We start from the raw sequence: 15,196 nt of genomic DNA, 5'->3' as shown, positions 1-15,196 counted from the left end.
GTGAAAGGAGTATAGGGGACTAATGTTAGTCTAATAAAACTGGAGATCAAATTTGTAAAGAATGGTATCAGCCTAATAGAAGATACTGTCTCATAAGGAGATTAGGAAGAAAGAGCAGTGGAATGAATCCACACTGAAATGCACAGATGTATTTGCCCAAGTGCGTTCACTCAGCATATAAAATGTGGATATTGTGTTGCTAATGTTGCTAACATCAGCGCACAGCTGTGCTTATAAACCCAAACCTTCGTGTTTATTGGAAATTCCAGTCTTTTTGTGGGTCTGAAACATAGGATATGCTTTTCTCTTGAGGGATCTTCTCTCAGTTAGACAGGCAATGGCAGAAATTTAGGGTTTTTTTGTACTCAGAAGTAGCAGTATAGCACAATTTGGTTAGCAGTGTATGGACTATGGCTTTAAAGCCTTAATGCTGGCTTGCTTGTTCTGGGACTTGATGGCCTCCTTCAAATGTTAAGTAATTGTGTATTGAGCAGCTGTGAGGATGATGCAGAGCAAAGGACCCTGTTGTCAGCTTTCCCTGCTCCTTATCCCCCCTGTAATCAGCAGCTGTAGTCTGAGTGCTTCACTGGACTTGACAAGTGAGTTGACACAACAGTGTTTTCTAGGGTATTTACCTTTTCCATCCAGATGAATGTTTAGATTAAGCTATTTTTTCCTATTGGGAATGAGTAGTTTTGGGACTGGAGAATTCAAGGCGTCTCCCAAGTTCCAAATCTGACACAGCTGCTTAAGCAGGGTCCATTTTCCAGGGAAAGCTGGAATTCTGCTTTCTGTGTAGCAGCCTGTTCGAATGGCAAACAGAGACATCCAAAACTGGTACTTATTTTGGAATTACATACTGGTATCCCTTCTTTTGACCATACGAATGCTGCTGTAAAAATGCTTGGAAAAATCTATTTGCTTTTCTGTTTTACCTAAGCAATGTCATAAGTGTGTTCGTGCACGACCTCGAACTCGCTGCTTGCTTTCAGCTCAATGTAGATAAGCAGTTTTCGGCTTCCTCACCAGCAGTAACAGGCTGACTGAGGTTGGTTTCTTGCATGTATTAGTGTTGAGATGAGCTGTAACACATTTCTGGTATTCTTGCAGATGGAGGGGGCTGTGGGTGTTTCAGAAATTGCATAGGTAAAAATAGATTCTAATTTATGTGCTTGTATTAGACATTTGTGATAAATATTTGGGGCCAAACTGCCTCTGATTCAGCCGATCTAGTGGAGGTCCCTGAAATGCTGTTTCTGGACGATGCCGCTTTGCTCAGAGGGGCTCAGGCCGCCCCAAACACTCCGACACTGCTGAGAGTTTGTCCTTTCTAATGCTCTTTGTTTTCCACTTCTGTTCGCAGCAGTATACGGTTCTCTAAGTGGATGGGTGCTCTGTTTTCTTTGACCGCATGGTAACGTTCAAATGCAAAAGCTGGATGCCGCAGATCAAGACCTGCGTTAAAACAAAGTCTGAAGATCGTGTTGTAAAACGGCTTGTTTTATATCTTCAATGTTAAGCAAGTTCTAATGTATCTTTTTTGATTCTTTTGGTAACACTGTCTTCATACTTATAAATGTGGTTTTATTATCCTTCCTATACCTTTTATACCAGAACTGATAGAGTACGCTGTTTAGACTAGTAATTGTGGTGGGTTTAAGAAGTTAATAATGTATCTGCTACGTTATTGTGAACAGTTTCATAATTAATAGTAAAAGACATTGTGGCCTGTTTACAGTAAACATATGTGTGTTTGCACAGTATCATAACTTTCACTTGCCATTTTAAATCATTGTGTATCGTATCAGTTTTTCATAACTTTCTCTGTGCTTTGGTTGCTTTTGAAGCTTCATCTCTGGTGATGTATATTTGTGTGATGTATGAGACAATGTACAAAACACTGATGATTCACCAGTGATGCAAGAAAGCTGACTTTTCTAAATCATCGTGCCTTAACGTATCGTAAACACTACACACGCCAACAACTTCTGTGGATGCTCTGAAGATTTGTCTTCAGGTCTCAAGTATTGATTGCAAGAATTTCTGTCACAGGCATTTTTATCTGTCAGCTGAGCGATGGCATGTACTGAACTTTTTATATACCACAACACTAATTTTCATTGAAGTTTTGTAATAAATTGTACGAATGTGGAAAATGTTGAATTTTGGGGTAGTTTTTGTTGGTTTCTAGATTTTGGCTATTTTAAGCTAATCTATGAAGTGTTGTAATGACATCATGCACAGTGCATATTCAAAGGAATTTTGATATTTACCCTCAGGACTGAAGGTGTTTTCTAGAATTCGGCTACATACAAACTGCTTTGATTTCATATCAAAACAACTTTGAAAGTGTTTTAACGGGAAGTTATGTAGCAAGACTTTGCATTCACTTATTTTTTTGTTTTGTAGAGTTCATTAGGCGCCTACTAACGTCTTTTACATGTGTAAATACCTTTGAAAATCTGATTGCATATCTTAGTTTATAAATTCATGAATGTTGCTGTTTCCTTTATGTTATTACCGAGTGCATAGCTCTCTTCTGCATGCTTTTGTAGTCTTGCATGTATTATATATGCATAAGCGTAAATTATTTTGCAAATATGGGATTGAGACACTTAGTCTTCTGTATTAAGTTGGGGTGTCTTTCATGGAATGATTACCCCAAATTTGCTGCGCAGCAATGAGTGTAGGATTAACAAACAATGTGCATCACAGGGGCGCATATTTGGCTTGTGTTTGGAGTTGAACTGCATAAAATGGACATGACATTGTTACCTCAGTGGCGACGGTAATGAAAGAAGAAATGAAGTGACAGATTTGTGTTCATCCAAAGTATCTTCAAGTTTTATGAAGGTTTTAATTGTAAGGATGTCTGTCAAGAGGGCTGAGGTGAGAGATTTAACCGTAAACATTTTCTCATGGATTGTGTGCCATTGTGTGCACCTTCCTTGTTGTGTTTCTTCCAGAATTTTCCATCATATTTTGTAACCTTCTGAAAATGATGTGCTGTCCTTTTGTGCTGTGAAAGTCAGGACAGCCACACCCCTCCTGAGAGCCAGGACTTGGCTACATTCATTAGTACATGCTGGATTAGCTCTGTGAACAAAGGTAACATGAAAGGTTCATCTTTCGGAGCAAACCAGGACAATGGGGAAGCAGGCTTTCAAAAGCACCTAGTTTTTAATTTTATTAAAATCAGAGCTTTTTTTCCCTCTCCCTCTTTTCAAAGCAGAGCACCTGAAGTCACTGTCACAATTCTTGTGTATGAAGCCTCAGTGAGCAGATTTTTACTAGCAGATACTGATTATTGATTGTCTCTGCCTTCTTTGGGCTTGTGGATTCCAGCTGGAGCACTTTGGCTCAAAACCTGAGATCTATTTTAATAATTGTCCAAGGAGGGCTTGCAGTACTGCTGACACTGAGTGCTTTCCTTTCAACGTACGCTTCATTTTTATGCCTTCTACCACTTCTTTGTTGTTTGATGTTATTATAATCTTCGGTTACGTTTGAACTCGGTTTTGTTAAAATACTTGACAGCTTAATGGGGGAACATATAGTTGTTAAGCCAAGTCTTTGCTACTGTGAAGCTACTGATAGAGGAGCCTGGCTGGAGTCTAATTTCTGATGTTGCATTTCCATGCCTGTCATTCAGCGGTACTGGGGCCATGGAAGACAAGTCCCTTTCTCTGGATTCCATCCCAGCCTTCTCAAGGCTCACACTTCCCTGCACTGGGCTGAGGTGCCCACATGTAACTATTTTAATGACAGTTCCACAGGGTCAGGAGCATGAGATTTAAAACACTGTGGCAGGTGATAAAACAGCTCATGATTTGCTTGTTGGTGCCTTTAATTGTGGTGTAGTCTGTAGTGGTCTGTGGTGCTCTAGCATTTAAAAACAAGCAAATGTGCTGACAGTTACCTGATTTATATTTTTTCTGATTCTTTGAATCAATGGCTAAAAGTGAACTCAGGATGAGTTAATGGGTTTTTTAAAATACACGTGCCTGGGATTGCCAACCTGTGGTTTTGGAAGTGTCGTCTCGTTTTAGTATGAGGCATGTTTTGAATGAGATGGTGGAAGAAATGGCAAGATAAGTGCTGTGGTGACTACAATAATTTGAAAAATTAGTACTGTGGCATCAGTGTCAGTTTTGTGCCAAGGCAGGGGTCTGTCCTGGCGTTTGTGCACCTGTCACCATGCCAAGCTTATCCTGTCCTGTATTCAGGAGAGTTTCAAGTCTGATAATTTACCTGTCTTTGAAATGTAGAAGACATGACCCCTCCCTGCAGCTGTGGAAGGTGCTGGGTGTCCTGACGCTTCCCATGCCCCTCTGCTTGCTCCCTGACTGTTCCTATAAGCTGTGCTTAAATCATGTGCTATACTGTTTTTGGAGTGTTTAGAATTCATTTGAGTTCTCTGCTGCCTTTCCTTACGCAGTTCTACTGACAGCTTTTACCTAAAATAACTTTCTGTATCACCTCTTTAAAATGCTTTAATGGAAATGGAGCACACATGCCTTCTTTGCACAGTACAGTTGCAGTATGATTCAGGGCTTCCCACTGTATTTTGAGATGCTAAATCTGGAAACACATTTCCTATTTATTCCGTTTGTGTTTGGTTTTTTTTTTTTTAAAGGGTGTATTCCTTCTTCTGGGTGTTGTGTTTCTATCCCAGAGCAGGGAGCGCTTCCTAGCGCGGTGTTTTCAGGTGGGTGGACACAGCCGCGATTCGGGGAGCTGCTGTGTCCATCCCCGGGCCCTGGCCGTGCTGTCCGGGCGGCGCAGCGGGGCCGCTCCGGCCGGCGGGCGCTGCGGGAGCGGGGGGTCGGCGCTGCCGCCCCCGGCCCGGCTGTCGCCCGGCGGGCAGGGAGGGCGGGGCCGGGGCGGGGCGGGCTCCCGGGATTGGCGGCGCCGGGCGGCCCTCGCCGCACACACGCTCTCACACTCACACTCGCACACGGCGCCGTTGTCGCTCCCGGGAGGGCCGGGCCGCCGCCGGCACCATGAGCACCGGCATGCGGTACAAGAGCAAGCTGGTCAACCCAGGTGAGGCTGCGGGGACGCGCGGCCGCTCCGCCCCGCGGCCCGGCGCACCGCGCACCCCTCACTCTCTCTTCTTTTCTCTCCTCGCTGCCGGCTCCTGCCGCGGGCATCCCGCCCTCGCCGATCCGCCCTGCAGACGAGAAGCAGGTAGGTGGGTCTGCGGCCGCTGCAGCCCCGGCCCTGCTGGCTCTGTGCTTTCCCGTGGTGCTGCGGCAGTGGGGGGTGTCCTGCTACCTGGGCACAGCGGCGTTTCAGCCTGGGGGTTGGCGTGCTGGCCCCTTTTTAGACTGGATCCACCCGGGAAATAGGCATTTTGGTTGCTTCGCGTCCATGGGTTTTGGGCTGGGTTTCTCCTTTTTTCGGTGCCTTTGGGTGTGTCGAGTAGGTTCGGGTGGAGAAAGGCAGCGCAGGGGCTGGCGAAGGCATTTCAGTATGAGGAGCACGTCTCCCATCGCTCCTGTTCCCTCCGCAGCACAGATGCGCAGGCACAGCCCCGCTCCCTGGCTGCTGTGGCAGCTCAGCACCTCGCTGTCCGCCAGCATTTGGGCGTTGGGGAACGTCTGTTTTGCTTTGCAAAGCTAATAGCTATTTGGAGATATGCCTTTCAGTCCTGGAGGTGGGGGGGGTGTGATGCAATCGGATGACATCGACAGGCTTTTTTGTTCGCTTTTGGTATTTAGAGGGATTTAGGGTGTTTGACAAGAAGAGGAATCCTCCCCTGCTGAGCTTGAATGTCTAGGTAAGATGTTATCAGCAGGATTTCATGTGTTCCTTAGCACCCATCATCATGATGTAGGCAATGTCTGCTGTATATGGAGGAGGTCTTCTGTCTCACAAAGGTGGGGATGAGGCGATGGTTAACACAGCGGGGCAGCGCAATGGGTCCCTGCAGCGGGAGATGGTGCACCCATTCACAACCTGGCTTGCGCTTGCCTTTGGGTCCAGTCTTTCTCCATTTGGGGCTGTAATTCCTTAGGCAGCAAACACCTTACTAGCGTAGACAGTGGCACTGTACAGCTGTTCTGGACCACAGACAAGCAAACTCATTTTGTAGCAGCTTGAGCATTCACCTGGCCAGTGCAGGAGATGGTGTTTCCTTCTGTAGTGCAGACTTGGGCACTGTGAAAAGACACCTGTGCAATTTTTTTAGCCGCTAATTGCAGTGATGAAAGGAACAAAGTAAATCCAGGAGTAATAAGATAATGGGGTCATCAGGCGCATTTTTCCTAAGCTACTTAGTTTTGCTAACATTTTGTAGTTATTTGTGAGTATTGCTGTTAATTTTTGTTTTATTTCTGGAGGGAAACAATCCAGAAAGTGTTCTGAAACTGTAGAAAACTCAGTGTTAGCTGTGAACACCCTGAAAACATGCTGTTCTTTAGTTAATTTGTTTTAAAATAAAGTGGGAAGCATGTTATGTATAAGGCTTGTTTCTGCTCGTTCCCCAAGGGAAGAAGCAAGGTGAAGATCAGAGTAGTCTGCTGTAGATATTACCATAATTCCCAAAGGCCCTTGTCACACCTCATAGGCAAAAGTGGGCTGGAGTCTGTGCCCCAAAGAGCTCGTGTCAGCAGGAGAGCGTGATGCTCTGCTGGGGCGAAGGAGGGTCTTTGTCAATGTGTGTGTGTCCGTGGATCTTATGCTGAGAGCGTAGAGTGGGTCTTGCATGACAGAGCACGGTTCATTATGAATTTGTGCCAGCCATGTTACTTGTGGATGGTGGAGGGAAACCAAGCTGTGAATACAAAGCAATCTGTTAAAATGAAAGTGAATATACAAAAACACAAATGGTCTTTCTTTAGCATCCTTTGAGATCGGGGATTTTCCTCCCGTGCTGCCGTGTTCCAATCCACCCTCATCTGGCAGCAGGTAACAATTTAAAAGGTTTACTAAAGCTTTAATTCTTGCTTGAACCAATTTTTCAAAATTTATCGTAAAAGCTATGTTTTATGAATAATTGAGAAATGAAATGAGCTTCTAAGAGGGCACTACAATAGATTGCATGTAAGTAGAGTAGCTTTCAGTAAAATCTTAATAATATTGTTGGCTTGTGGAGACCAAAAAATGGAACAATGTAGTTTCAAAGAATGTCTTCATCTACCCTTATAAGCCTAGTCAGGGCTGATGCACTGTCTGGGTCCAGGAAACTCTGATTTGCAGGTTGAACTCCTAATTGGTACCATTTATGAAGAAAAAATAATGGTAGATTCACCACGTCTCTGATTTCTAAGGGATGATCTTCTACTTGGTGTATTTGCTGTGGAACTCGTGCCCCATTGAAGTCAGTGGAGGTTTGATACTGGTGTCTGTGTGCAGAGCATCCAGCTTTCCAAGGGGAATGGCTGTGGTTTAAGACCCCGGACTGGGGGAACCAGTTTCTGGTTTGATGCTCTGCAGCAGGTCACCTGGTGAGACAAAGCTCCTTAGTCTCATTATACCTCGGTTCAGCACCTCTCAAAGAGGGATGGTTTCTCTCCTGGCAATGTATATACCACTGGAGCGCTGAGAGGGATTCTCGTGGTGAAGCTCGGTAGGCAAAATAAGCAATGACTAATGTCCCATGTGCAGAAGAGTGTGCCCTGTGTAAGGAAAACAGAACAATTTGTCAAGAGTATTGACTTGAGAACCAAACGGGGCAAGTGCGGCAGATGGATGCTCTGCCAAAGCCTGAGGTGTTGCTGTGGGAGGAGTACAGGTGAAACCTCCCAGATACCTGGTCAAACTGGAGTCTCCTGGCACACTCCTGCAGAACATGCCTCCCAGCTCCTGTTGTTGGCATGTGTTTGTTTGGGGTGTTACATGCCGTGGCTCTGAAGCTGGCTCCTGCTCGCTCAGGCCCGTGTCTCTAATGTTCTTTGAAGTCATCGTTTCTTTTTAAATCAGGAGGATGGGAACCTCTCCATCCCAAGTTGATCTCTCCCCGCCCAATCAACTTGCAAAGCTGTTTGGGTGTGGGAGCAGAGACTACCTGGTGGATCCAGTTCTTTCAGTGGGTTTGAAATTACAGGGCTGTTCCTTTTGCATTAAGCTTGGTCCTTTTTTCTACGTAAGCATGTTTTGAGGTGGTCTGCTTGTCAGTAAAAATAGAAATGGGGGGGGTACTGTGTGTAGAGAGGATGCTGTGCAAAGGTAGTTTGGCTGAGGGGATGGTTTCAGCGTGATTCTAGGTATTGAGAACTCCTGAATTCATTACATTTGTGTCTTGGTTTTTGAGAATCTGGGATTTATATCTTAAAAACTCAATAGAAACTCCTTTGCTTCCTTCTTAGAAAAAAAGGAAAGAAGCAGATATTTCCTGGAACAGTAGATATTACAAGAGCAGAGATGTCTTCCATCCTGTGCATGTGGAGAGATAAGCCCAGATGGACTTAAGAGAAATGTTTAACCCACTGAAAAGGCTGCGCTATGCATGGTGCAGAGGTACCCGAGCTATTTCTAGATGCTGCCCTTGACACACTGATGATGACTCCTGATGACAAAGAGCAGATTAAGAGGAGGAAGGAGCGGGGATTCCTGTGTCTTGAGCTGGTTGAGGATGACCTTAATGTGACCCACGATTTCTGTGTAGACACCTATGTGGTGAAAATTGATTGTTTTGTGAAATATGTGATGAAAAGTCTAAACAGGTTCCCTTGCAAACTGTACAACAAAGATCAGGTCCTTACAGAATCCCCTCAAAGTGTGCTGGAGCAGCTTGGAGGATTCATACCTGCATTAAATGTTTATAGTGTTGCCTTCTTTCATCTATTTTCCTTAGATTAACACTTCTTGTAATGTTGTGACTAGAGGAAAGTTCTTTCTTGCAATTATGCTTGTGCAGAAAAGCGTGGAACCTGGAAGGCGAACAGAGTACCACTCGGAGTTAAACCAGTTATTTTATAGTCCTGGTTCTTTGAGTCACTGGCAGCGGCAGTATGGATCTGTGCTCCCGACTGGCTGTTGTGCTCTGTATCAATTCAGACAGGGTGGTTGTGGTGAGGTTTTTTTTCATTAGGGGAAAGCAAAATTGTATTTGCAGCTGGCGAGTGGGATATTTCACCACAGCTGGATAGTCTCTCACTGTGTCATAGATCGCCCTGGGTGAGGCTGTTTCTCTTTGACTCCCCATGTTAATGTTTCTTCCAACCTCTGTGTTTTCCAACCCTGGTCTTGCATCCTGGCTACCAAGATGCGTCTGCCAGAAAGGGAGTAGCGAATTAGTCACAGCATCTGGAGGTAAATACTGGAAACACTCTTGAAGCAGCACATCTCTGCTTGTTTTTCTGATGTCCTAGTGTATCTTGGCCAGACATATCGTAGGAGTGGAAGCTTTTACTTCTCTGTAAAAAGCTCTCTGTAGTTCATTCATTTTTTTTGGCCCATTTCAAAAGACAACCCTGGTCCCTTGCCCTCTGAGCTGGGCAAGGGCTCAGTGCTCAGAACAGTGTCAGGAGCTGGGTGGAACTGCAGCAGGTCAGGAGGTTCAGCCCTGCCTGTCCTTGTGCTCTGCATCTGTCCAAACAGTCCTGCGGCAGGAGGTCCCTGTGTCGCACAGACGGGCTGTTCTGGGCTGGGGAGGGAAGTCCATCCTGGGTACTTTGGCTTTTTTTCTTTTTCTTCCCATCTTTGCCTGCTTGCCGCCTTGGAAAAGGGCTGTAAAAGGAGGTCAGCACATGGGCTGCATGGTGAAACAGAACTGCTGGAGAGCTGGGCACAGAATCTGCCGCCTGCTGCTGCTGATGTCTCTCTTCAATTATTTATGCTCCAAATGGATAAAATGGTCATTAGTGCAGGGCAGGGGAAGAGGCTGAGCCCTCTCAGTGCGAGCAGCAATCTGCAGTTTATGAAAAGGAGAAGTGTTTCCTGCATGGGGGTTTTTGTCACTTGAATTTCCACAAACTGCTCGGCTACTCATGTATGAGTCCAAAATTCTTCTGCTCTCGTGTGAATTGCGCAGGACTGTTGTGGGCGTGTTAGCCAAATGTGTAAGAGTGACAGATGTTGTGGCCTGATCCTGGCTGATGCTGAGGAAGTAGGAGCAACCTTCATTTAACCCTAAGAGGTGCTTGTGACACTTGCTCAGCTGCTGGGTTGCAGCGTGCTGGGGCGTTACAACAGAGCTGAAAATGTTGCTGCCGTCTGAATGAAGGACAAACCCAGCCCCTGGATGCTTTTAGTCTGTGAAGTCAAGGAGTTTCTCACAACTGCTTAATAATCTCAAAAATGATACTGACTTCACAGTGATGCTGTTCTTCATTTGATTGTTCTAGCAATAAATGCTATGGCAGTTCCCTGCAAAAGCTGAGGAAAGGCAAGTCTAGAGGGAGAAACACCTGGCGGAGTTCAGTGTCTTCTGGAGCCCTTATTGTCCACCCTCAGTTCCAGTCTCGGTTGCTGTTCATTAAATACCCAATAAAATAGACATCTTGGACATCCAGGGGAAATTGCACCTTCAGCCAGCTGGTTGCTTCCCGTGCCAGGCCAGGTTGAGTCCCTGCTGTGTGTCCTCAGAGCTTTGCTAAATTCATTTTAAACGTTGAGTCCAAGGACTCTCCCTGGCAGTTCTGGGACACCCCACGGCTCGCAGCGGCGGCTCCTCTGCCCGCGCTGCAGCTGCCGCTCACGTGTGCGGAAAGCAAGCCGGGAGAGCTCTGCTCCATCCTTGATACTTTAAGCATTTCTTGCGGAGAGAACACTCTTGCTTGGCCAAGAGGGTTCCTCTCCCACTTTTCCTCTTCCAGTTCAAATGGCTTCTGTGTTACTTTTTTCCTGGATAGCAGAGCACAAACTGGAGGGCACCTTCTTTGCTTACCTGCACAGCTTTCTTGCATGACCAACACTAAGCCTTTGTCACCTTCTTGCTCAAGGCAAAGATTTCCCAGAGACAGAGAAACCACACTCTAATATTGATGAAAGAAACATATGGCATCTCTAATAAACTGTGTGACTTCAGATTTTTGTGAAGCCTGTGCATGTTGTTTCATAGCATGCTGGAATAATTCCCACATGGGCTGGATTTTGTCTGTGTGTGTGCGCGTGTGTGTGTCTACAGTGTGGTTAGCCTCGAAGAGCAGGAAAAAATGTTTGTCTGCTGTTACACATTCCTTTTCTCCCAGAGAACTGTCCCTGGAGCTGTGAAGAGGTTTGCAGTCATCTTGTTCCCACAAGGGTGTTGAGGAGCTGGATTTGTGTGTGGTGCATTAGAAAAGCTGGAGTCAGATCCCAGAACACGTGTTTCTCATCCAGTATGTGTGCTGTTGTTCGTCCGCCACTTGGTATCCCAGAAATACTGTTTAAAATGAGTAGAGGAAGGTGGCACAGAGCACGGGAAGAGGAAGCGTTTGTATGTGCAATGTTACAGGGGCTGGGCTGCAGAGAGTGGAAGAGATCTGTTGCTCCCAACTCAAGTGAGAGTCCTTTCTGTTTTAAGGGCTGAATGGGTTAATGTTCTTAATTCCTTCTCTATTGTCAGTGTATTTCCAGTGCATTAATTGACATCTATCATGGCCTGTTAACATTCAGCTCTAAACTGCTGTGCTGTCCCATGGTCTGTCACTCCCAGACTTTACCCACGGGGCTGGTACCCCCAGCAGTGTCACGGCAGCCATGTGCTGGATGTGGCTTGGAGAAGAACGTGCTGGAAGGCTGCAGGGACTGGCTTGCTGATGAGCAAAACTTGGCCAAGTGTTGGCCAAGAGCTGAAGAGGAAGTGAAACCCTGCACAGGCATCTGCAAGGGTGTGATGCCAAGAGGGCGAGGAGGGTTTAGTTTCTGGCTTTAGTACAAATGTCCGCTCCCAAAGTCAAAAAAAAAAGAGAAGTTGAGGCTGCAGTTCAGTTCTCAAAGAGGGCTCTAGCAGTGTGTGCAGGGGATGCTCGAGATGGCACAAACGTCTCTGGATGCAGATGCACAGCCTTCAGATTGCACCACCCTGTGCCATGGCAGGGAGGGCTCAGGGATGCTCAGGGCTGACCCTCAGAAGTGCAGTGAGCTCGAGCATCTCAATCTGTGCTTCACACCAGCTTGGGCCTCTCTGGGGTGGCAGCCAGTGTAGCGTAAAGTCAGCCAGAGGTGGGAAGCCCTTAGTAGAAGTTAACTCCGGTTCTTTACTCACCTTGTCAGTTTGGCCTGATTTTCTGCACGGTGGCAGCAGCTGACAGCAGTTTTGGCCAGTGCCAGGACCCAAGTGTTGGCTGATGGGGAGAGAGGAGCCGCGCCGTGGCTGCCCTGTCCCCGTGTGCCACTGCGGTGGCCGTAGCGTGCAACTGCTTGGAGCCAAGGAGCAGCGGAGCTGAGGTCTTTACTTGCCAGCTTTGTTCAGCTCAGCTCTTTGCTCTTCCTGGGAACACTGGGAGTGCCCCGTCTGTTTTGAAGCGCGTTATCAAGCGTGTGCAGGGTGTGTGTATGTGGAGCTGGGATGGCCTGTCTCTGCCGGACCTCGCCCGGGGCAGCTGGTGCCGTTCTCCCGGAGTGACTCCTGGCAGGGAAAACTGGGAGCGGGGAGTGCAGGCTGAGCAAATAAACCGCGGGATCCTGAGTGCTGGCTCCTGGAGACTGGCCATGGGGACCAAGCCTGTCCCGCTGGCCTCTGGACATTCTCAGTGCAGAAGCAAGGGAGGGGAAAAAAAATCCACTCAGCCTGTGGGAAAAGAGGCTCCAAGGGCTTAACGTCTTCCTTCTGCTTTCTGTGAGGCAAAGCCCGTGGCGGTGCAGATGTGGTCTGGGCTCCGGTGATGATGTTTCATTTTTCCTCGCAGACCCCTGGTGCTTGGAGCTGTGTGAACACACATGAGAGCACAGGCCAGGCCTTTTACTGCTTTATTTTGTATTGCAATTATTTTTAAGATGACTTCCCAGGCAAGTCGCTTTGCTTTCAGCCTTTTGTAATGTCTCCTGGCTATTTCCTTAGTGTGGGAACTATTCTAATCCTGCCTGCTGCACTGAGCTCATTCTTGCTGTGATACATACACACATGAAATCTCTTTAGATTCTGCAGTCTTACATCCACTTTTATTTTCAAATAAATTACATGCTACATTAATTATATATTCAGGTGAAGTATGAGTCACAAAGACATCTGCTGTCTGCCAGCCCTATATACATGGTCACCGTGGTTGGGCTTGCTTTTTATTTTAAAGCTCTCCTGAGTCTCTGCCTTGGGTATTAAGTGATATGAAGTCCTGGAAATGTTGATTAGCAGTATTGGAAATGCCCAGCTGGACCAATAGTAATTTTCCTCTGCCCAAGGTCTGCTGTAAAAAATGTCAGGGCTGTTTATGACTTTTAGGATTGTACAAATTCTCAGAGGATCCTGCTGCTCAGAGGAGCTGGTGCCAGCTGGGATCAGACAGCAGTGGAAGAAGCATCACGGCCTTCAGGAGCTGGTGTGTGTTTACCCAGTTTTGGAGGCGGTGGGCTGAATCAAGGCAGTGGGGTTAAACTGCAAATGATGCAGCTGGCCTGCAGCAAAGCCTTGCTGCTGCGATTGCACAGTGACGAGATGAGCAAGAGTGTGTCATCGCGACAGCAAGAGAGATGCTGTCTGAGATGATCTCGCATCTCCCAGCAGCTGCACTTACCATCTTGACTCTGCATAGATTTCTGCGAGCGCTCTGGATCCCTGAGCTGGAGCACACAGAAGGGAAACCGCTCGTGTCTCGCTCCTGAGATTAATACCTTTGTTGCTCCTCCGCCTGCTTTAAAGAGCTCTCCTTCCCTTAGAAGGAGCCCTTGACAGTGCATGTATTTTTGAAGCAAGCGGATATCAGACAGGACAGTTATTTAACAGGACTTGGTGCTTTTTCCAGGCAGTTAATCCAGGCACATGCTTGGGAAGGACTCCAGGTCCACCGAGCACCCAAATGCTCTGGATCTCTTCTAGTCTGCTGGCAGCCCCAGGGCTGGCACTTCAGCAGCTCAGACTAGGCCCACAGAGGTGAGCAAGCTAGAAACATGTTTTCTGTAGGTGCTCCAGTACTGTCACGTTGATCTGTTTGGGATGCTCCTACCATCACTGTGCAGCAGGACTGTGTCCTTTTTTCACTTGGATAAGCCTCATCTGTCCTGCCCCACCACACTCAGCTCACACCAGGTTCACAGCATTTGACTTCACAGCAATTTAAATAAACCAGAAGTGACTGGATGGAGCCCAGCGTTCCTTTTCCTCAGTGCCCGCTCTGTTCAGCCTGCTGGTCCTTGAACAGAAAGGCTGCATGCCATCTCGTAGCTGTGTGGTGGCATTATTTTCAGCAGCCCTCATTAATGTCAGTGAAAGCCTTTCTGTTTGAGGTGGTAGGGCTGGTCCTTAGCAGCTGCTCGGAGGCTCCGGCCAGTGCCAGGCGTTTTGCTGCCTTGATTGAACGGCCAGTGTCATCTGAACATCTCCCTGCTCCTCCCGTGGTCACACTGTCACAGGCAGGTGTCAGTCAATAGTAGAATTGTTCTCTTGGTAAACAAGTGATGGTGTTATTGGAGCTGCCCTTCATGTAGCAGCAGTACAGTATGTGCATGGGGTTGCTAACGAGGTATATCATGGGGCTTGTTAGTCTGAAAGCTTAATGAGCCATCTTCTGTTTCTTTGCAAAGTGTGCGGATGCTCCTTCACGTGTGCTGTTCCTCTGCTGCATCTTGCACTCAGGTATGTTTGGTACTGACGTGTGTCCCTGCGAGGGGACAGATGTGGGTGACTTGGAGGGCTCAGATCTCATCTGTGATGACATTAATGACAATGGATGTCTAGGAAATGTCTGGTTGAGACCTCTGCTCTTGTCTCTTCAGACACCGTGTGCCCGACGGCTGAGCTATAATAATTTGTGGCTCCAGTGAATCTGTGTGTATTGGGTACCCAGAACCTGTCCCCTAGGGGATTAAGGCTTTCCCTTTATGACAAATAACTATTTTTCTTTCTTATTTTTTAAAAAATAAAATAATTAGGGCATCCACCCACCTTTTGGCTAGCACCCTGCAGTACTACACTGGCGTGTGTTTTCTCTGATGGAGGAAAGCAGTTCTTGCTTTGTATTCGCAAGGCAATGGTTTCAAAATGAGCCTGAAAACTGATTTCCCCACCTATGGCAAAATTACATCAGGAAAGAGTCACATCAAAATTTCTTATAGCTTGGACATGAGTTTGGCCTGATGCTGTTGATTTGATCAGGTAGAGTGGGAATAGTCC

At 46.8% G+C, this 15,196-nt stretch overlaps 2 protein-coding genes across 5 annotated transcripts in view; both read left to right on the top strand.

Moving 5' to 3' along the window:
- LOC309446308 (septin-2) overlaps window positions 1–2,505 on the top strand; it is a 35,148-nt gene extending 32,643 nt beyond the window's left edge. For 2 of the 3 annotated variants that reach the window (XM_082065919.1, XM_082065918.1), the window contains exon 13: window positions 1,364–2,505. The gene's annotated coding sequence lies outside the window, so the exon portion shown is untranslated. The remainder of the gene's footprint in view (window positions 1–1,363) is intronic. The other variant, XM_082065920.1, reaches the window with a different exon arrangement.
- A 2,414-nt stretch (window positions 2,506–4,919) lies between these two features.
- Window positions 4,920–15,196, top strand: part of SEPTIN5 (septin 5) — a gene marked incomplete at its 5' end in the record, with an annotated part of 38,667 nt that continues 28,390 nt past the window's right edge. Inside the window, 2 exons of one of the 2 annotated variants that reach the window (XM_082066105.1) lie at window positions 4,920–5,046; window positions 5,180–5,190. In XM_082066105.1, the coding sequence (XP_081922231.1) occupies window positions 5,004–5,046; window positions 5,180–5,190 (54 nt within the window). The remainder of the gene's footprint in view (window positions 5,047–5,179; window positions 5,191–15,196) is intronic. The other variant, XM_082066106.1, reaches the window with a different exon arrangement.

Source organism: Streptopelia decaocto (genome assembly GCF_964273445.1).
Source record: "Streptopelia decaocto genome assembly, chromosome: 15".
In the NCBI taxonomy this organism is placed as follows: Eukaryota; Metazoa; Chordata; class Aves; order Columbiformes; family Columbidae; genus Streptopelia; species Streptopelia decaocto.
Note: the sequence above shows the minus strand (reverse complement) of the source record. Positions and strands in the feature narration are given on the sequence as shown.